This window comes from Melopsittacus undulatus, chromosome 1, assembly GCF_012275295.1.
Source record: "Melopsittacus undulatus isolate bMelUnd1 chromosome 1, bMelUnd1.mat.Z, whole genome shotgun sequence".
Lineage (NCBI taxonomy): Eukaryota > Metazoa > Chordata > Aves > Psittaciformes > Psittaculidae > Melopsittacus > Melopsittacus undulatus.
Window position 1 is genome coordinate 148,202,115 of NC_047527.1, and position 22,560 is coordinate 148,224,674.

Genomic DNA, 22,560 nt, shown 5'->3' on the forward strand with positions numbered 1-22,560 from the left:
CACTGAAACACACCTGTAGATGTTTCAGAATATGTAGATAGGGATGGATGTTGGTGCACAACAGAATGAAGCTTGATGTTGCAGACTAGACAACAGACTTGCAGAATAATGACCTTTAATTTTTTATTTCTTTATATATTTACTTGTAACAAATTGTAGTTTCTTTGACTTCGCTAATGCAATCCAAGAGGTCTAATCATGTACTGGAGAAAAATGGGAAAGGCAGGACTTTGTGATTTACATTTTGGAACTGAAATATGCAGGAAACTGCAGTAATGCACAATTAGCTGCCAGAAATATAGATGATACTAGCGAAATCTTATTTAGTACACACTATTAGAATCTGCTAGCCATATGGATACAAACAAAAGCTATCCTGGTGCCATGCTTCAGGAACACATTTACTGTGGGTGGTACACTGCTGATAATTCGTATACTTTTCTATTTCTTCTTTCTACCTCCTACTGTCGCTCATTGAGCATGAGCTTCAGCAAATCAGCTCAGTGTTATGTTCCAATACCATCTACAGAGGCACGTATTCAGCATTAGAGGTTAATCAAGAGAAGCAGACAACAAACGAATTAGCATTGGTGAACTAGAAGTCTTAACAGTCCATCAGCACTCCTTTTACTGAAGTTGATGAAAAACATTACAGTGACCTTAAACTAAATCCCCACAGAGAGCTCTGGGAATCCCAGACTGTGGGAGTCCTAGAATTTCCCAGGACTATGCTGCAATGTAGTACAGTACTTCTGAGTCAACTATGAATATCTAAGATTAAAACCTCAGGTGAGGGTAATGAATTTCAGGGGCTCAGCATGATTAGACAAAGATTATTCTTAGGCAAAAATTATTATAGTAGAGGGAGTCTGATCCACTCAGGCAATGAAGCAACAAGAAAACGCTAGCTATTGAGTCAGCCAGATATATGGAAATATATTTGAACAGTCATAAAACAAAATTGTGAAAGAAGTATAGTAACATATGTAATTCCCATTAATCCAAAGACAATGGGTTCCTCTAAATAGAAAGCTGAGTCTTTCTGGTTGAAGGTTCAGCTGTTGAAATTACCAGTCCAATTGAAATCTTACTGGAAAGATGATGTGCAAGTATCACAGAAGGAGGACAATAATGTGTTAAAAGTTCACGTCTTTTAAATATACACCAAAACAATATATTTGTGTGCAGTCTTGTCTTACAATGTGACAAAATAGTCATGTGCATAATAAACCAGCAGCTTTTGCTGAATCAGGACAGTGTCTATCAGAAGGTCTAATTCCCTGTCCATTTGCTAAGAAATGTCACTGCAAGTTTGCAGCTACCACAGATACTGCACACAGCAGACACTGAATCAACTGCCTTCAGGCTGCAGACTAAATGGTGGAGAAAATAAGGATCAAAAATGTGAGAAGGATAGCACTTCAGAGGATGCTCTTTGCTGACTTTGACAAAGCCTTTTTCTTTATTTTTCATTCTGATTTGTGGGGAATTTTTTGGTCTGTAGGGTACTTTGAAAATTTCAAAATGGAAACATTCTATAAAAGCACATTGAAAGGTCAAAAGATGCTTTAGACATTCTGAAGAGTTCTGTTTTCCTGATGAATTTGCAGGGGAGTGGTGCAGTTAATAGCTTGAGGGAAGAAATGCCATCCAGGTGCATCTGATTAGGCTGGAGGATTGGGCCCATGTGAACCTCATGAAGTTCAACAAGGTCAGCTAAATGTCCTGCACCCAGGTTGGGGCAGTCCCCAGCATCTCTGCAGATGGGGGATGAATGGATTGAGAGCAGGCCTGCAGAGGGGGATTTGGCAGTGAGTTGTTAATGTGCACTTGTAGCCCAGAAAACTAGTTGTATCCTGGGCTGTATAAGCAGTGTGGTCAGCAGGTTGAGGAAGGTGATTCTGCCCTTCTACTCTTTGAGAACTGCATCCAGCTTTAGGGTCCTCAGCCAAGGCAGATACAGACCTGTTAAGGTGAGTCCAGAGGAGGGTCATAGAAGTGGTCACAGGGCTGGAGCACCTCTTCTATGGAGAGAGAGTTGGGGTTGTTAAGCCTGAAGAGGAGAAGGCTCCAGCAGAGACTTTGTTGCTGCCTTTCAATATGCAAAAGGGGCTTATGGGAAAGGTAGAGAAATACTTTTTATGAAGGCTTGTAGCACAAGCCCAAAGGGGAAAGGGGCAATAGTTTGAAACTGAAAGAGGGTAGATTTAGATTGGTTATAAGGAAGAAATTCTTTATGGTGAGGGTGGTAGGGCACTGAAATGTGTTGCTTGGAGAAATGATGGCTGCCCCATCCCTGGTAGAGTTCAAGGCCAGGCTGGAAAGGGCTTGGAGCAACCTGATCTAATGGAAGGTGTCCCTGCCAATGGTAGGGCGTTGGAACTAGTTGATCTTTGAGGTCCCTTCCAACTTAAACCATTCTATGATTCTGTGATCATCCAATGCATTGTTTACTCCAGGAAGAATATCAGGCCCTTCTAAAAATTCAGGAAGACACTGAATCTCACTGACTGTACTGTATGTTGTGAATGGATTTATGCTGTGAGAAGCAGGTGTTAAATGATGGTAAATCGTAGTGATAGCATTACTCACCCTTTTTTCCTTCTTGACACACACATGACTCTGTAAGATCTAAGAGAGTATAAATTTGCATTGTTTTTTTTGTTTGACTTGTTAACCCACAGGCAAATATGGAGTGTGTCTTGTCTGTGCAGTGAACCCCTATGTTAGAGCTAATCTTAAGAAAGATAGCATGTCCACAGAAATCAGCACTCAGCTCTGCTGGGTTTGATCCTAGGTGCAGTATAGCCACTCATTAGAACTAATTACTCTTGGCACAGCATTGTGCTGATGCAGCTGTGCAGCTTCCAGAGCTAGTTCATTTGGCACTTAGCTCAGGGATCACTGCAGTCTTGGGCATAGATGTGCGCTGTCATTTGGTCAGATGAGTGAAGCTTTCGCTCATTAGTTCAAATAGCGATTTCATTTGGGAATTAGATAAATGATAAAATCTTCCAGATGCTTAGTCCACTTTTTATAAATGTGGCCATGGTTTTTGACAATTGCCAGACTGTTAACAGAGAGCCAGGGTACACGGTAATTCTTGCATTGCAGTCAAAAAACTCGGATCAACATACTCTCTAAGATATTGTTTCGGGGGCTTTAATCTTTGGTTGTGTCCATTGAGAAGTGACCTTCTCAAAGGAGGTCCTTTGATCCAATATGGCACTTCAGTGTAGCATCTGTAGCCCTTTCCACATACTTTCAGCAGCCAGGAATAACCTGTCAAGGCTGTTTCAATGTCAGCATTGCCATGGCCATCTCTCACCCCTGTGCAAATGAGGGCAGCAGGGCAGGTAATTTAGAGATTACTATGTAAAACTATCTTTAAACTCTGCTTTCTGAGTAGAAGTGGGAAAGGTGGGTGTGATAGTTGCTTTCAAATCCCAAAAAGCTCTCTCTTCTATCCATAGCTTACTAAAATCAGTGGGAAGGATTCTGGTGACTACAGATAGGAAACCTGATCTTGACCCTGGTGATGGATTTAAAATAAAGATACATAAACCACTAGCTCTAAATACATTCTAGCATCTTTATTGAGTTTTCAGTCATTTTACTGAATTCTGTCCAGTGGTTTAGTCAGAGACCTTCATTTGTATTTACAAAGTGTCCGAGAAGTTTGGCAGGTGTTACCCTTACAGACGTAGAGTATTTTCAAGCTGCTTTTATTCACAGAACAAGCAAGCAAAGTGGAGGGGGGAAATATCTGTCTGGCAGGTTTTAGTCTACATCTTATTAGTTTATCCTGTTTTACAGCCAAGCCAGTGAGCTCCAATTCTAGCTGTTACAAGGCATTTATGTCTTCAGAATGGGATTTCAAAAAGAACCTAAGGAAGTCAGATACTATTCACTTTGATACAAGTCTGCTAAAACATCAGTGAATCCCATTGAAGGGTATAAAATACATCAGAAGTAAGAAACAAAGTATAAGGGAGGATGAAAGTCCATGTTCCCAAGAGAGGATAATAGAAGAGGAGAGAAACAGACAAAAATGACGGTGGGGAGGGTTGTAGTTCCTCCTCCTTCTTTTTTTTCACAGCTTATGTGTCTTGAGAACCTCCACCTGCTTCTCAGCATCTTGTGAGCACTCACCCATCTGCCAGCATCTCTCTCTGCTGGTTGCCTCATTACAGCCAGAGGGCCTAGTGTGCAGTTTATCAACAAGAGGGAAATACGAAGAAAGGAGACTTGAAAGGCAAGAAGTTCTAGGAAAATGGGAGACTTGGATACTCGCAGATTCTGAATACCAGAAAAGTCTAACAGTTCATTTAGCCTGACCTTCTGCACAGCAAAGGACGTAGAAGTATATGCTGCTTCCCGTGCAGTTGAGCTTCAGAACTTGTGCTTAACTAAAATCCATTTACCAGAAGTGCTTTGATCATCTTTGTGGCTCTTCTCTGGACCCTCTTCAGCCTGTCCCGGTCTTTTTTTTGTATAGTGGGGACCAAAACTGAACAACCTCCCCAAATGCTGCCTGACAAGTGCTGAGTACAATGGGATAATGACATAGCTGCTGGGAATGCCCTTGCTGATGTTCTCCAGAACCCTGCTGGCTTTCTTTGCCACAGCTGCACAGTTTGTTCATAGTGAGCTTGTTGTCCACCAGGACCCTGGGTCCGTTTCCACAGAGCTGCTCCCCAGCCAGGTATATTCAAACCTGTGCTGCACTTCTGGATTATGTTTTTCCAGGTGCAAGACCTTATACTTGTCCAAGTCTTTCTGCAGGGTGGCTCAGTAATGGCCCTGTCTTTTTATGGGCAAACGGCTCATAGATTTTCAGATGGTGGGATCTGAATAGAGCTAAAACCAAGAACACAGAACAAAGAGCAGGAAGGGTGTTTTGTTTGCAAGGTTTCACTTCTGTGTTCTGAACAGATGGCTGACAGTGACCTGAGACCTTAGAAAATTGAATCGGTGAAAGAAACAAGTTCAGATTTAATTATATGTAACTGCATAAGGCACAGAAAGGGTAAAACTAAGCCACAAACCTCAGTTTATTGAGTGAATGTATGTGGCAGGAGCACAAAACTCATCTTTATTCAGTTTTATGAAGTTTCCATCACAAAACAGTTGTACTGACTGAATAATTTAAACCCCACCTTTTTATTATTATTTCATAATTAAGCAACTTCAGATATTCATTAAATGTCTGATCATCATTCTTATTTCTTACAACAACTGTTTTGAGTTCTTTGCTCTTTGGTAGAATAGAAAGTAAAATGATCATTGGGAAAACTCATTTTGTGAGCTCCAATGACCAGCAGGAATCTCTGGGACCTATGCAACTCATTTTCTGCATGTTTCTGGAAAAAAACCCTGCTCTGGTTCAGTTGGTCACTATGAGTAGTCATGTGTGCACATATATGTTAGATACCCTTTAATCATCCCCTTCAAAAGTTTGACAGAGTAATACCACTGATATATCAGCCAAGGAGGTGTTTGAGTCAAAGATGCCACGTCATGCAAGGATTGGGTGTGTAGGCATAGAGAGATTGAAAAGTAAACCACACTTGGGAAAGAAACCCTAAATAATTGCTGTTGTTCTACGTAACTGTTTATGCTGAACTTCTAAACAAATCTGATATTGTAATGGCTCTGTCTGAGATGGAGTTAACTTTTTCCACAGCAGCCTGTCCAATGCTGAGTTTTGGATTTGTGCCTAAACCAGTGTTGATACCACACTTGTGTTCTGGCTGTTGCTGAGCAGTGCTGGCACAGCATCAAACATTTCTCTCTTTCTCACATCTCCCCCGGTCATTTGGCCTAAGGTAGCAAAGAAGTTGGAAAGGGACACAGCCAGGACGGTTGACCAAAAGCCAAAGGGATGCTCCATCCCATGCAGCACCATGCTCAGCAGTAAGCTGGGATAGAGGGAAGAGTAGGAGTGGGGGTAGTGCTGTGTGCTCAAAGCTGTGTCCAGTCTGACCTTGAACACTTCATTCTTCCAGTCCATGCCCTGAGATTCAGGAACTTGGAGATGTGTGAGGAGCAATTGCCAATGAAAACTGAGACAAAAGAAGTTGCTGAGTACCTCAGTATTCTCTGTGTCAGTTGTCACTAGATCCCCTGTTGCATTTATTGCAGGGTACAATTTCTTTGTCTTCCTTTTCTGACTAGTGCGTGTTACCACATAGAGTCATAGAATAGTTAGGGTTGGAAGGGACCGGAAGATCATCTAGTTCTAAGCCTCCCTTCCATGAGCAGGGATGCCTCATTTCTGTTAAGGTACAAGTGACAATCGTTTCATATAGAGATGCCCTCATTTGAGAATATACTTAATATGTAGACTCAAAAAGTAATTGCAGTGGAAATGAAGAATAAAAATCAGAACCAGCAACATAACTGTCATATAAGACATGCTGCCCATCTGCAAAGCTCTTTTCACTGACGTATTTCATGTGTTTTTCTGTCCATCAGTCTAGCAAATAGACTCCCCTTTGGTTTATGAGAGTCCTGTTTTTAGGTTGCGTAGGGAAGGAGTAGTACAGTCCATAGATCACAGATCCTATACTTCTCTAACTTTCAGCATGTCAGCAGGTACATGCACTGAAAATGACCTTTGAGATTTTTCTGGAATGCTTTTCTTTCCCTAAGTATAAATTGAAATACAAAAATATACTATGAATTTATAAAATGGTACTCATGTCAAAGTGAATAATATTCTCTATTAAGTACATACTTCACTGTAAGTCTTTCAGGCTGTGACACAGATCTCAGTTTAAAGCCATGCGTAAAGTTAGACTATGCAGGAACTGAACTTCTACTGGAAGTATCTCTATTTGTCAAGTCTCTACTTCTTTCCTTTTGAAAATAAGGATAAAAAATTACCGATGCTTCCATCCAGAAGACCAAAAACTTGCAAAGAACTGTTCTTGCAGGGGGTTTCAAAATCCTGAATAGGATTGTACTCAAAGTACCCCTGAGCAATATAAACAGTGTCATCAGTTGCCTTGAAATAAGGTGAAAAGTCTACTAAGGAGTTCTTAGCCTTGTAGAGAGACTGCTTTTGGGAAGCAGTTCAAGCCTGACAGTGAAGAGATCTGCAGAAGTTCTTCAAGGCAGAAAAATTAAAGGAGACTTGCACACACAATAAATAAACCTGGACACAACATAGAGCTTAAGTATTGGTGAGATTTTACTCTTAATTCCTAATTGCCCGAGTTTATTGGCAGAACCGCTGAAGTTATAAGACATAATAACAGTAAAATGAAACATCTTTTTTCTTTAATGGTAAGCTCATACAGTTTTTGTCTTATAAAGTGCAAAAGGCCAGACTAAATTCACAGCTTATGAAAGGCAGTTCTTTCAAGAAATGAAGTCATTTTATTCATCAGAGACCAAGAGAACACAACAGCAATAAAATGTGCTTTTAATTTTTTCTTCTAGAACTAGCCAATCTGCAAAAAATAAAAATAAAAATCAAAGATGTCAGCTGTATAATAAATGTGTTTTGAAAGCACATTCTCTATAAAAAGTTCATTCCTATCCTTCCAGTTTTCATAACAATGCATTTCATTCCATCAGACGTAACCTTGTGAAAATCTATTAGGCAGAAATATTTTCCACTGTCTATCAGTATTGTTAGTAATAATAATAATCACAGAGTGGGGCTTCTAGCGCAACTTAACAGCCTTGCTGAGTAAGAGAATACCATTTCATTAATTCATTTGAACAAGAAACCACAGCTGTACTGGGACATTGAGGCCATAATTGGGCACCTGAGATTTTTCAGAAGAACTGAAAGAGCACTGTGGCTTTTTTGTTTTCTATGGAAGAAAAGCGCATTAGATGGAACTCTTGATTGTCTTCTGCCTGGTATCCTCCTTTATGAATGTTAGCATTGAGAATCCGTTTCAGGTAAACCCTTCCAGCTGATGTTTAGCTACCATAATAAAATTTACAGCCCCAAATTATACAAACTAAATCATATATATATTATTACTCACAATCCCTGTTTAATAATAAGTATCGATTGTAGGGTTTGCTGAGGATGACCTGGAGATCCTAATGCACATTTGTAGAATTTCCAAACATATTTTGAATAACCCACTATAAATAGAGCACTGTAATGCTTGCTAAGAATTTACTTCTTTTTCAGCCATAAAATCTCACAGAGGTCATTACCAATGCATTATTAGTTCATTATAAAAATTAATTGCCCACAGACAGAAACAAAAATGTAGATAACTTCTGCACCACTGTGTATCAAAATGCCTGTTACCCTAAAAAACCCCTATGGAAACTGGAAAGCTGTTTCCAGTTCTTGAAAGATCAAATTGAAAGCTCAAATATTAATGTCATTGTTGATGTTTCCTTCTGAAAGGTGGTGAACAGATTTTTTCAGTATTAACAAAATTATAGATGAAAATAAAAAATCCTTTTCCAGGATATAATTTATTCTGGTTAAATTTTACAAGTAAAATTGATCGGATTTTCATCACATGCCATGGAAACTTCACAACAGCTTCTTTGGGAATAATACATTAACTCCTACTCAACTCAGAAATGTGCTTATAAATCCTGAAAGGTGCTGAGTGGCATGTATTTCTAGTAAATACAATTCCTTTATTTTTCTGAAGTGAATTTGTGTACGATGGGTTCCCTTTTGCTTGGTGTTTCAGCTGCTACAGAGGTTTCCTTTTCATTTGATGTTGGAAATGGGCCTGTGGAAATCATCGTTAGATCTCCCAACCAGCTCAATGATGATCAGTGGCATCGTGTCAATGCTGAGAGGAACGTCAAGCAAGCCAGCCTGCAGGTAGACCAGTTACCCATGGAGATCCGGAAAGCACCAACAGAAGGCCACACGCGGCTAGAATTGTACAGCCAGCTCTATGTCGGTAAGATGCAGTGCGAGTAACAGGACTTTGCTCTCCCATGCTGAAAACTCTATGCCTCCTGTCTTGCCAGCAGCAGTTAGTTTAATGTAGGAAGTTGGCTCCTGAAGCACTTGCATGACAACATGGGCGAGAAAAAGGGGGGAAAAAAAAAAGACAAGGATGTCCATAATGACAGGAATAAGATCAACTAAGAGAAAAATATCTTGTGCTGGCAGCTTGTCACTTTTGTCTCTCCCCACCTGCAGCTTCTGGCTGAAAGTGCACCTAGCAGGCAGTAGTGCCAAACTCCCTTTTTGTCAAGTGCCTCTTTCTCACACACACTACAGAAGTGAAAAATTGTGCATAGGTCTTGCCAGGACTGCATATGCGTGCAGTGCCCATCCTAACCTCAGCAGCACTTTAAGCCTCTTTAGGTTTGATCATTGCCCATGCTTTTGTATTCGGTGCTCTCACTGCAGTCCTTCCCTCTAGTCCCATGGGCTGTTTGCCCATTTGATGCAGGAAAGCATCACACAGTGTTACACAAATACATTCCTTGGAACCAAGTTAGTCCAGCTGCTTTTTGGAGCTACTGGTCTCTGCTACATTTTGGTCAGGCTATTCCAGTAGCACTTCTATTTCTCTGTTAATGTCTGTGCTGCAAAGTGCAGACATGCCAAGTGCTAGTAGCTAGGATCAGAACTGCATGAAATGTTAAGCAAAGAAGGTCTTTCCTACCTCTCTAGATACCTGTAAGCAGGAGGAGAGGGAAGGGGGAAGTTAAAAAAAAGGCGTCTCATTCTTTTTCCTCATGGTAATAAAGAGTTCAACGGCAGAAATGGATTGAAATTAGGTTTAAAGCCTTCACTGCCTTGGTGAACAGCACAGTGTCACTGCAGACTGTGTATAATGTGTCACCAGATGTGCAGTCATTATTTACAAGCTCAGATTCTCCTTTACTGCTGACTGTGATCCCAGTAAAGCAGTTTCAAAATAAGCTGAAATGTGAAGTTTGTGTAAAAGAATGGTTAAGAGATGGAACCTTACCCTTTTAAAAGAACTACCTACCCTTTTGCTGAAAACCGGAAGAGCTGGGGTTTTCCAGCCTGAGTTCTTGGGGAATTAATAGTCATGCTGATTTTTATTTGTAGCTTTGAACTAACTGTATTTTGAAATACCTAGTACCTTTATTGCTGAAAATTGAATGCCCAAATCTGCAACAGATTTTCTTTCTTTCTGAATCATATCCATAACTTGGTGATAGGAGCATACTTCTCAAAGAACAGATTTATAGCCTTACCCAGAGTCAGACAGAGAATTAATTTGAGTTGGTGGGTCCCAAATGAATACCCTGAACATTGGGGTCTGGAGAGTAATACTGAGAAAGAATTGTTTCAGTGCCTACTGTTTCACTTGCTGCAAAATAAATACCTGTTTGTCAGGCCAGCAAGAGAGCGTGAGGGATGATGACTGCATGTCCTGGGGACTAGGAGATAGAAGGGAATTAGATGCATTAGGGCTTTCTTTGTCACTGCACTGTATATGAGTTTACATAGATTGGAACCACACCAGAATGCCCTCTGCCCCGTTCACTCAGCACAGATCAAGCATTGCCTCCTCTTGCTTCACATTGTCCAGTTATCAGCAGTTGATATGAAGCAGCCAACACTCCTTGGTTTGTATTTAGTCTTTGTCCCCACTCGGGTAGCTCTTAGCTTCTGCTTTGTGGTGATGAGTGCTCAGATGTCATCAGGTACTCTTCAGCACCTGCAGCACTGCAGTAATCAAAGAGACAAGAGGATGAGGAGCAAGGATGACAGCCACTCACTGTTATTTACTTGATTTTTTTAGGGGGGTGTTGTTTCTAATCCAGCCACAGATAAGGCTTCCATAGCTGTAAGCTGTTCAACAAGTGCTTACAAGAGGGGGGAAAGGAACAGTTCTTATCAACTGCTGAGAAAAGCTATCTCAGTGCAGGTTTTCAGATGTAGCTCTTCAGTGTTGCATCCTTTACCCTATGCTCTGGCAACTAAACAATTTTCCTAATATTGCTTGGAATATAACATCTGTATTGCCTATTGCAGCTAAGTAGAGATTTGTATATTTTCCTTCTTTCCCCATCATGGCTTTGAAAAATTAACACTGCGGAATGTACTATGGCATTATGAGTATCCATCATCACTAATCATATGGAGAGTAGGGCTATACCGTAGCCATTGAGGCAGGCCCATTTCTGTAATTGTTCCCTCTTAAAATCTTGAAGTTTAAATGAAATTAAGTCCTAACAGTAGAGGGCTACAATCTCTAACATCTAGTAAAGCAAAAGCGCGCCTACTATTTATGTTTATTTGTGGTATGGTATCAACACCTTAGGTTTCATTGACTTTATAGTCATTAGGAAAAGGCAGTTCTAGCCTTTATGAAGAAGTTACTTATTTCCAGCTGTTGTCACAAGCTTAGCAGTGTATTTCCTGTAAAGCAACAACAGTATAACCTGTTCAGTGTAATCTCACAGTTTTACATCCCCTTTCAGGTGCTGCTGGAGGTCAGCGAGGCTTCCTGGGTTGCATTCGTTCATTAAGGATGAACGGGGTGACGCTGGACCTGGAAGAGAGGGCAAAAGTCACACCAGGGGTGAAGCCTGGCTGCTCTGGCCACTGCACGAGCTATGGGATGTACTGCGCCAATGGTGGGAAGTGTGTTGAAAAATACAACGGCTACTCCTGTGACTGCTCCAGAACTGCTTATGATGGACCATTTTGTATTAAAGGTAAATGCTTTAGTGCAGGAGGCAGAGTATGGGAGAACTATCTGCCTGAGAAAAAACACCATATAATCAGTGCTTCATCTGTTAATTAAACAAGTAAGTCCTGATAATGCTTAATACTTCTTACAGACAAGTCAAATTATACACCCAGGATTTAAATGTGATGATTTAAAACCACATCTCTCATTAGTACTAATATATGTTACCTCTTTAAATCAAGTAACACGACAACAACAACATGAATCAGGAATGCCTTTAGTTGTAGCAGGTCTGTCAGACTGTGTTCTTGAGTTGTTGTATAATAGATTCCTGCTTGCAAAATGGCATTGTTAATTCTTCAGAAAAAAAAAAGTTGTGGATTTAAACAAAAGTTATTTAGTCTTGTTCAGAAATATACTTGGAGATACATAGGTGTCAGCTTTGGGTTGAATATTATGTAAACTGGGAGGCTAGCATTTGGATAAAAAGTTTTATCCATCTGTAACCGGAGCAAGTCTTTTAGTAGCTCAAGCTGTGTTAGAGATTGAACTTGCTAGGAAAGGGAAGGTACAGAGCTCTCACATCTATGTCAGTCCTTTGGAAATGCCTGAAGTATGATCTGAATTTTCAATATCAGTTATTCTGAAAGACTGATTTCCTATGGACACACATGCCTACATGAGAAGTGAGGGAAAGATGGACATTACATGCAAAAGAGCAAGGATAAAGATGTTGAGTTATATCTGTATCGGGTTTGTGAAATGATTGAGACAAATTATTAATTGGCATATAATTTTCCAAATGTTTGCGCAGTTTGCAGGCTTTGTGGCCATTCATTTGCACACCTTACATTTCAAGAAGTAAAGAGTTGCTGCCATGCCATATTCAATGAATTCACTTTAGGTTTTTTCTGTATTGCTGAAACTCATCACCCTGGCTTTTATTTGTGTTTTTCTGTTTCTCTTATGGATAACCCCCAGATTTCTGCCCAAACTAGCTCTAAAGTGTCCTGTTTTTTCCGGGGTGTGGCACTAACAGAACAGAATACACTGTTTTGGAATAATTGAAGACCTAGCACAGACAAAACCTGTGCTTCACCAGGCCATAAGTCCTGTCATAGAAACAGCAGTAATACTTTACTATGCTGCAGTAGTCTCCTTATCAGTGTGCCAGTCCAGCCAGGACACACAAGTAAAACTTGGTGTAAGCTACTGCTGCTGGGCAGCTTAGAGTCATGCAAAGGTGCTCATGCAAGCTTGGGGATCTCCGTACCACGTGTTGTGCCATTTAAACATGACATCAGATCTCTGCTTTAAATCAAAACTTATTTCAGGCTAAAAATACCTCAGTAAATCCTTAAGGCCTTAGGTACAAAATGGAAATTACTGATTTCCTATTTGCTAGTGCTGAAAACTGATGTACTCATCTAGAATATCTGCAAGTATTATTTAGGGTAGGCAACTTCATGGGGCTTCTCTGTAGAAACAACAATGTGGCACTGGGATAAAGTTAGAGGATAAATTAAACACAAGATATCCAGTTTGAGGCATCCAGTGTCCAAAATAATTGTAAAACCTCTGTAACAAACAGTGCCAATAATGAAATCTTTAAAAGAGTTCATCTTCAGCCCATTAAATTTTACATTGTAAATTTAACTAGTATTAAGCCTTTTCAATCAAGTAAAGCACTTGGAACATTTTATGCATGTTGTCGAACTCCCTAGACATGTGAAAGAAGGGGATCCTACATTTGCTTTCTAATAGCTGCTCTTGGAATCTTATACCATGTCCTCTTGATCCATAAGATGAGACTGGATATATTCTCTAGATGCAAAGGCCAAACATACAGTACTGACAACAGTGAAATATATATTGGCAAAACAGTAAAATAAAGTGTTACCTATATTATTTTTAGTTGATTTTTTTTAGTTGGTTTGGATGAAAACATCATAATTCAGATATTTCAGTTAATTTTTCATTAACACTTCGACACTTTCCCCTCTCTAAAAGAACTGACATGTCTGTGAAAATGTTTTTAAAGACCATATTGTCTGTTTTCAAGCAATTCCATTCTTCATAGCAAGGACATAGTTGAATACTACTCTTGTCACTTGTGATTTTTCTAACTGGCACCACAGTATGCTGTTGGATGCTGTGATGGGGCTGAGTCTAATAGGAGGCAAGCAAGCAGGTTTTCCTTTGTTACCTTCACTAGGAATTCACATCAGCTGCCAAGAAATAACAAGGTTAGTGCTTTGCACAATAAGCTAGAACTGGGTTTCATTATTTTACTCCTCTGAGCAAATCTTCAGGCCAGGTACCCCTGTTGATATGATAATCAATAGTGCCTGACTTTATAAGTCCCCACATCCAAACCAATGTGACATATTACCGTAAAAAAAAATGCTGTGTAATACCTTTCAATATCCCACAGTCTGCTCCTACCATTGATTCTACTTCGCCACAGGAAGCTTTTCTTATCCAAAAACTTCATTTTGATATTCGGGATACTTCCTCATGGTAAACTTTTAGGGTTGGTTACATACTGCAAGTGCTAGGAGAAGAAGTGATAGGAAAAATCAAAGGAAAACCCCATCATTACCGTAAGGAAATAGCCATACAGTTGTTCATAGTGAATAAACACATCTCATAATAAAAACAGGCTGTGCAGATTGTGGATTCTTTTGCTGATGAAATCCATCCTTAGAGCCTAGAGACTGATAGCTGACGAGATACTGCATTGCCTCCAGCCTTATTATCAGCAGATCAATGTGATTGATGTGGTAGTGGCCTGGAAATTACACTAGGATTTTATAAGGGAAAAAAAAAAAAGAAAAAGTGCAAAAATAGAGTCTGACATCTCTTTTACCTTTGTTTTTGTTTTGTATTTGGGGTATACGCAATTGACTTCACTTCTTTCACTGCTCAGAGAAATTGTTGTGAGGAATAGCTGCAGTGTTTCTGCAGTCCTACAGATTGTTTTCTGACCTTTCCCTGTCCTCTGCTTCAGCATAAATCATCTCTTTTTTTTCCCCTCCCATAGCTGTCCTATCACCGTAAAAGCATTTCTGGGAAAACAAGTTTTTTGGGTTTTTTTTTTTTCCCCTTCGAAAAACAAACTCTTCCCTTCTTTTAAACAAAAAGACTGAAGGTCAGATGCGGAGATGGCTCTGCAGAGCGTGTGGCAGCACTCTAATGTGGGGGATCCCCCAGGGAGAAAGCATTCCTCCTTTGGGTATTGATGTGCTGTGGATCAATGGTAGGAGAAGAAATTGTCCTCTGTCAAGAGAATGTGGCCAAGAAAAAAGGTTGAATAGCTGGTGCCGTGACTCGCGTGCCTTCAGGTGTGCTGGAAGGGTAAATTCAAAGCTTCCCAGTTTCTGTGCAGTTAGCCAGTTTGCATCTACAAACACCAAGGAGATGAGTGCAGTGTATAGATGTTTTTCTTTCTTTCAAGTCAAGCTCAGATTCACAGTGTGAAATATTGCAGTCCTTGTGCCAGTGCTCGAACTGAACTCCTTCATGCTTGATTTTAGATTTTCATGATCCCTAAACCCTTACCATTGTCATGATCCGATTCCTTTCTTGCTCCCTTGCCTGCCTCAAAGAGAAAAGCCACCTTTACTAGGCTGAGTGGATGCAAAACAGACATACCAGCTCTGGTGCTATAGTACATGAGAGAAGCAGCTCTGCACCATTTCTACAGGCTCTTTTGATCCTTGATCATCTCTAAATTCTGCCCTGGTTATACCCATTCAATTCCCTTCATTTTGCTGGTTGCAAATATGTTGCATTCCCTTGCTGTAAGTAATGGGATGGAGGATTGTTCAAGCAGTGTAAGGTAACTAACTTCTTCGTTTTCATTGTTCATAATCCCAGTACCTGGAATGTCAAAGGCAACATTCTCTCTCACCCCCCAGAACAATTGTGCTATACACAACGATTGTGATCTGTTAGCTGAAACTGGTACCAGAAATTTTCCTTGAAAATGTTAGGCTCCCAGTCTGGTAAGTGGATGCTGCGATCACATTTTTCTACCTGTAGATCAAACTCCAGGACTTGGCTCTTAGCCTTTACTGAGTAAGCTTATATACTGGTAAAAAAAGCCCCATATATTCTGTAAAGCTATTCCATTCTGCTGTCCTGCCAGTACTGCCGTATTAAACATGGATGGTTATGCTCTGGTGCTTTGAAAATTGCATTTCATTTAAGTTGCAAGAATTCTTTTATTGGAAAAAATAATATTTTTTTCATTATTTTTTTAAGGCAGAACAACCCTTCTCCATGCTCCTTATATATCTCAAAGAGATATCAACCTGATTATAAAGAGAGCTTGCCAGCCCACTTACAGCCCATAATACACTACTTATAAATGCAAGGATTTCTTACTCTGTATACGGAAAGGAAGTAAATCAGGGTAATGAGTTAAAAAAACACTAAGTCCTGGCTCCAAAATGTGATGAACTTTCAGTGTCTTTGTCAGCTAACGACAGGAAGCCTCCTCTGGTGTCAGTGCTCCCTGCATGCAGATGTTTTATCAGAGATGAGTAGAACAGCTTCAGTAGCGTTGCCAGCTGCTGCATGTCTGTGCAAAGGCAACTGAGAGATTTGAGGTTCTCACACCAGATGCATCTGTGCAATATTTATACACCTGCATGCTAGTCGGGTAGTACTGGCACCTCACAAGCTGATAAAGTATTTGTCCTTAAAATAGCTCTGTGATATGAGAAGACATTTTTGTTATAGTAATGCAGAAAGTGAATGAGATAATGAGGGAAGCAAGGAACTGCTCACTTTTAGAGTGGATACCTGTGGTATAGGAAGGAATTGAAGCCAGATCTCACCTGTCAGAGTTGTCACTCTGAATGCCGTGCAGTCATCAAATGGCAGTCTCTACTGTTTCTCAAATGGCTCTTTCAAAGATGCAGGTTTTTCTCTGAGGTTACCTAAAGAGCAGCCCCAAAGACACCCTGGCAAGAAATCATGAAACCTGGTCTGTTGTATGTTTGGCATTGTATTTTTCTTCATCCATCCAGTTTTATTTGATGGGGGTTTTTTAACCTTTATGGATATTTCCATTAGAAATTGAGCTGTTTTTTCATTTAGAATCAGCAGGGAATACACAGTTCAGGATGCCATTCCCTTATTCCGAGTCAGTTATCCTAGTCGTCAGTTCAAATAGCTAGCATAGAAAGGTCTATAGTAATTTCACATCCTTACATAATGAACTGCAGCTGTGATTTTCATGCCTTTTTTTAGGCTTTTCTTGGCATGTGCAAGGCAGAATAAAAGGCAGCTGGATTACAGGGCTATTGCAAAGGAAGGTTCAGAGCTCAGCCTTGCTTAGGCATGCCAGACTCGTTCCCTGCAGAAGCTACCAACATGTCAACATTGACTAGGAAGGCTTGAAGGGGCAATGAATGAGATGGTTTCACCCCGTCTTTGGTGGCACTCATTCTGTTCTACTGAAGGTAGTGAGAAACATCACATGGTTTTATGATCGGCCCCATGTTTTCACTGGTGCACATTATTTTTCAGATCCCCTGATTCTCATGCTCATTTGTTCAAGAAAGGTGATGGGTTTTTTTTATACCGAGTAGAGATACATTCATATAGGAGAAGCAAACACTCAGGTTTGTATTCTACTAATGACAACAAGCAGTTGCTGCATTTTGGTATTTTACTCCACACATAGACAACAGAAATTTGCATCACAAATTATTACAGTAATGGCAACCAGAATAGAAGTCTTTAAAGTGTGGAATAAAACCTTTAAATCCCCACTTCCTGGTTTCAAAAACTAAATACTGTGAGCCTGAAGGCAGGATAAAATGGTGAGTGAACTAACCAGATGAATTATAAGCATTACTATTTTCAGAGCACTCAAAGTAAATTCTGTCCCAGATACACAGCTGTGAGATTCTGACCCTCTACTGGTGCCCTGTGGCCAGGATGTATTTCAGTAAATCTTTGTGACCACAGCCTGGAAATAGCTGTAATTTCTGGTGCTCTCTAGCACTTTTTTATCCACAAGCCAGCAAGCAAAGCCTTGTTAAGCTATATTCAACATTCATAACTGTAAGAAATCAAAAAGGGAAGAGGTTTTGTTCAGCTGTCTGCATTGCCCTAACAGTTCTTTGAACATGCATAGCGTGTCTGTCCTTGCTAAAGGTTTTGAATATGCTACTTTTTACATCCAGAACTCCATGCAGGGAACACATAGCATTGAGTGCAGGCAAGCAGCATCACAGAGTAATATTTCTAACTTACCAAATCTGAGCAGAGCTGAGGAGGTATGCAAGGCCACAAGAATGGGACATGCTGTAGGAAGGCATTTCAGTCAGCTTTGTGACACAAAGAGAGGAGAATCTTTTTCTGATGCAGTGTTCATGTGTCCTAGTCAGGCTTCCTAGTTGTCAGGATTTTTTACAGTGTTTTACACTGTTGGTGCCCATTAATAAGATTGCTTTGAAGGCCCAGCCTCAAAAAGCCAAATACCATCGTAGAATGGTTTGAGTTGGACTGGACCTTAACGTCCAGTTCCAACCCTCTGCCACATGAAGGGACACTTTCCATTACACCAGGTTGCTCCAAGCCCCTTCCAAGCTGGCCTTGAACACTGCCAGGGATGGGGCAGCCTCAGCTTCTCTGGGCACCCTGTGCCTCAGCACCCTCACAGGGAAGAACTTCTGCCTAGTATCTAATCTCAGTCTCTCCTCTGTCAGGTTAAAGCCATTTCTATTTGTCCTATTCCTGCATACCCTTGTAAAAAGCCCCTCTCCAGGTTTCTTGTAGCCCCTTTAGGGACTGGAAGCTGCTTTAAGGTCTCCCCGGAGCCTTCTCTTCTCCAGGCTGAAAACCCAGCTCTCTCAGCCTGGCTGCTTAGCAGAGGGGCTCCAGCCCTTGGATCATCTTCTTGGCCTCCATTGGACTCACTCCACCAGGTCCATGTCCTTCTTACGTTGGATATGATACCAGGGAAGTAACTAGCATTACTTTCTCCTTGGTCCCCAGGTAAAAGGTGACTTGAGCCAGGTCTAGAGTTGACTTGGAAAACTCTGAGAAGGCCATTGTGAGACAGTAATAGCTGTCCTACTGCAAAAAGTTGATTCCACCTCTTACAGAGCCAGTCTTGAAAAGCTGCTGGTTTTAAATTGTGTGGGGTTGGGGATTGGTTTGGATTTAGGGGTTTTGCGCTTCTTTTTAATTTGGAGTACCATTTTGCACTTGATTCATGACAATCCTTGTTACCATTCCTATCCCAACTGCCAGCGCAGCACCAGTTCAATTGCCATAAAGCCTGCTGAGTTCTGTATCTTTTATATATGCACTTCCAGACAGAAAATGTTGCTGAAGCTGTGCTCAGCCACACGTGTGCCATACTGGCAACGCTTTTCACAGGAGATGAAAAAGTAACGTAGAAAGAAGACGAGTTCTGGGAGTGAGTGAGTATATGGCTACCAGAATCATAATAACCAGAAGAAGAGAAGAATCAATACTGACATTTCACTGCTGTTAAATCAGCAGCAAAGGAGAATGAGGACTCTTAGGTCTACAACACTGGCCCAGAACTGTTACGAGGTTGTGTAATTTTTATAAGAGAAATGGGGGGTTTTGTTGCTATTTGGCTTTTTTTGTGCAGTCTTTCAATACTCCTGAACCTAGGCAGAATGAGAATGTACAAAAGCACAAGTAGCTGAGTGGGGAGAGGGGGACTCGGGGGATGACAGTAGAATTGCAGCCTTCAAAATAAGTTTGTCAGTTCTGGGTGTGTGTGTGTTTTGTGTGGAAGTTCTGGATCAGTTTTTGCTTTGTCCCTTTTCCAGTTGAAGCTGGACAGTTTTGTAAAGTATGTTCACACTGGGGATATGCCTCTTGCTTCATCAAATTGTTTCAAATGATCCTCAGTTTCTGTTCTTGGTTCCCCTACAACCCAAGCCCAACCTGTATGTACCTGCATCTGTCAACAGAACACAACCTCACTGGATATTGATGTAGAAATAGGCACTGCTTTCTGAAGAAAATGGTCTGGTACTGCCATATTCATTTCCCCAAGGCTCCTGCCTTGAAAGGGCAGTTAGCGGAGGGGCCCTTCATTATGCCTCAGGGCTGTCTCCCAAGAGTCATCTCCTTAGACAGTGTTTGAAATATTACAAACGAAAGCAGAGGGTCGTGCAGGGAAACCTCCACCGCATTTCCACAGCAGGGTTTGTGCTGCATTTTATTCAGGCAATTTAAATGGTTTTCTGAATCAAGGGCTTCTGTATTTCTTCTGTGAGAGCTTCAGGAAGATGATACGCTTGTGACCTCAAAGTAGATAGTTTTTTCATCGATCAGCCCTCAGCATTGCCAAGTCATCTTATAGCTAAGTTCAATATAGAGAAAATGATCTTTTAGCATTTTCTAGTATTTCCTAATAGTTAGGTGCGGAGCACTTTGCAGCCCTGCTTCAAGGACTTCAGCTTCATTCAGCAAAGAATGTAATGTGCATCAGCCTCTTTGCTGACCTGGAACTTGAGGGGATTCAATATCTTCCTGTTGAGGGCCTAATATGCTCACACAGCTGAAGTGAGCCTTCCACTTATGCTTCCTCTTAAAAGAGGTGATGTGCACGTGAGAAGAATTTCAAGGCTCATTACAATAGCTTGTATGCCTATAATAGTACAGCTATACTGAAAATTATTTTCTCAGTACAAATCAAGTTAAACATACAGGACATTCTTTGCTGTTAGGAAACCCCTTTGGAAAAAGAAAAGTCTTAGTATTTCGGAGAGCACCGTTTAGGTAAAGCTTTCTTTGTAGCAATGAGCATTTGAAGTAGCAATTCATCACATTTACAGCTCTGGAAAAAAGGGCTGGCTCTGGCTAGCAGCTCTGCTAGCACCATAACCATGCAATTGGTACAACATCTGCCCAAGGAGCAGTTTGTGTGAGCTAAAAGCAGAGGTTGAAGAAGAATAAATTAGCGATTGTAGGGATAGTTTTAAGCCAGTCTTGGTAATACTTTCAGCATGTATGGCTATAGATCTGTCAGTGCTAACACTTATTTTCAATGCTGCTGTTAGTGGCAGAAGACTTCACAGTTTGGGGTAGTATTTTCAGGATAGGGCCCTTCACTTTTAATCCAGGAGTACCTAAGTTGAGTCTACTGCACAATATAGTTGTTAAAGGGAATTGCCTCTCCCATAACTGTTTTAGCCTGATTTAAGGTTTCTCCTATAAAATGTCAGTCATAAATCTGTCAGAATGATCAAATGATTTATGGCACCTTGGGACCACAACTTGACTCCATGTTTTTTATGGCCACACAGTAACAATGGCTGTAATATTTTGAGATTTGGAGAATTTTTATATGGTAACAGGAAAACATAAAGATTTTGCAGCACAAACTTTAGCAAAATTCTGGAAAGGAGCTTCAATAAAATATAATTTTACCTGTCATCTTATCTTGCCTCTGCTCAGCTACTCTGAATACAGTTCAGGTGTGCCTTGCCTTGTGCCCACTGAATTGAACTCCCTAGTTTATTTTATCTCCCATAAGGCCATACTAGTTATGCAGTTCCCATGAAGGATTGTGCTAGCAGTGGATAACTTTCTAGCATAGTGTCCAGTCTTATTTCAGATCTTTCAGGTGCTGGAATTGCCATCATTCCTTTGTGAGGACCTTCCAAATCCACTCAGGTTTGCTGGTCAGAATCACTGGTTTTTGTTTTCCTTGGCAGTGTTTGCTTATTGTGTCCCTTAAATCTCTATTTCTTGTATCTCATTATTTGGAGCATTATCTACTGCTAGACGTCAATGAGAATAAATCTAACACATGGTTCTTCTCATCTGTAGTATTGATAGGAGACACCTTCTGTATGACACAAAGGAAATCATTCCTTTGCTCTGTGGATCCAGGTACTCACCAGTAGAGATTGTCCTTTTCATTCCTACTAGGAAATAGTGAGGCTCTTGACCTAAATATTGGCAAAGCACTTAATGCAGCAGTAGAACACACACAGATTAGTACTGGTCAAGTCAATAGTAATGTGTTTAATTCAAAAGGTGTCAACATGTTGATTTTCTCTTTATTTTTTTTCCTTATTATGTTCAAGATGTTGGAGCATTTTTTGAAGAGGGAACATGGCTTCGTTACAACTTCCACTCTCCAGGGACTAGCATGAAGGATTTAGTGAGTAGAACACTTTTGAGTTCTCCAGATACCGAGACCACAGAGCCTGACCTGAACTTGAATAAAGAAGAGCTCAGCTTCAGCTTCAGTACCACCAAGTCCCCTTGTGTTTTATTGTACATCAGCTCCTACACCCAGGACTTCATGGCTGTGCTTGTCAAGCCGTCTGGTAAGCAGCCTCTCTGGGCTCTCTCCATTGAAGGTGCAATTGATAATAACACCAGGTTGACATTCAGCTGAAGATCAGAACTAATGAGAAAGTCTTTTCAGTTTTGTCTGTAAAAATAAAGTACACGGAACCTTAACCTCTGTTCTGTTTGTACTGGATTTTGTGCTGATGTAGTGGGGTTTCCTTAGTCAACCCTTCCTCTCAAAGCAAAATGGGGAAAAGAAAACAAACACAGAAAACAAAACCACAAAGAAATGAAAACAAACCAAAGCAAAACCCCCACCCATAAAAAGCCTACTAAAACAGTCAGATCCGTGCCATGAACTCACATTATAGAGGGAACAAATAAGCATCCGCATGTGGGTATCTGAATCACTAAAATGACTTCAGGCAGTAGTCAGTGGAAAGTGCAGTGCACTGTTCCTTCTGAATATCTGGATACCCATTGAGATGGCTAAAACATGGATGTAGGATAATATATAAGGTGCTAAAACATTTTGGTTATGGTTGGAAGTTGGATATGGATCATTTACTGTTACAGTATTAAAGCTGTATATAAACTGAATATACTTTGATTCCAAATAGTGCCTTAG

At 40.6% G+C, this 22,560-nt stretch overlaps 1 protein-coding gene across 1 annotated transcript in view; it reads left to right on the forward strand.

Annotated features, from left to right (window-relative positions):
• CNTNAP2 (contactin associated protein 2) overlaps nt 1-22,560 on the forward strand; it is a 1,129,462-nt gene that overhangs the window by 1,042,914 nt on the left and 63,988 nt on the right. Inside the window, exons 17-19 of the mRNA XM_034062602.1 lie at nt 8,682-8,900; nt 11,413-11,649; nt 21,722-21,967. Coding sequence (XP_033918493.1) covers nt 8,682-8,900; nt 11,413-11,649; nt 21,722-21,967 — 702 coding nt within the window. The remainder of the gene's footprint in view (nt 1-8,681; nt 8,901-11,412; nt 11,650-21,721; nt 21,968-22,560) is intronic.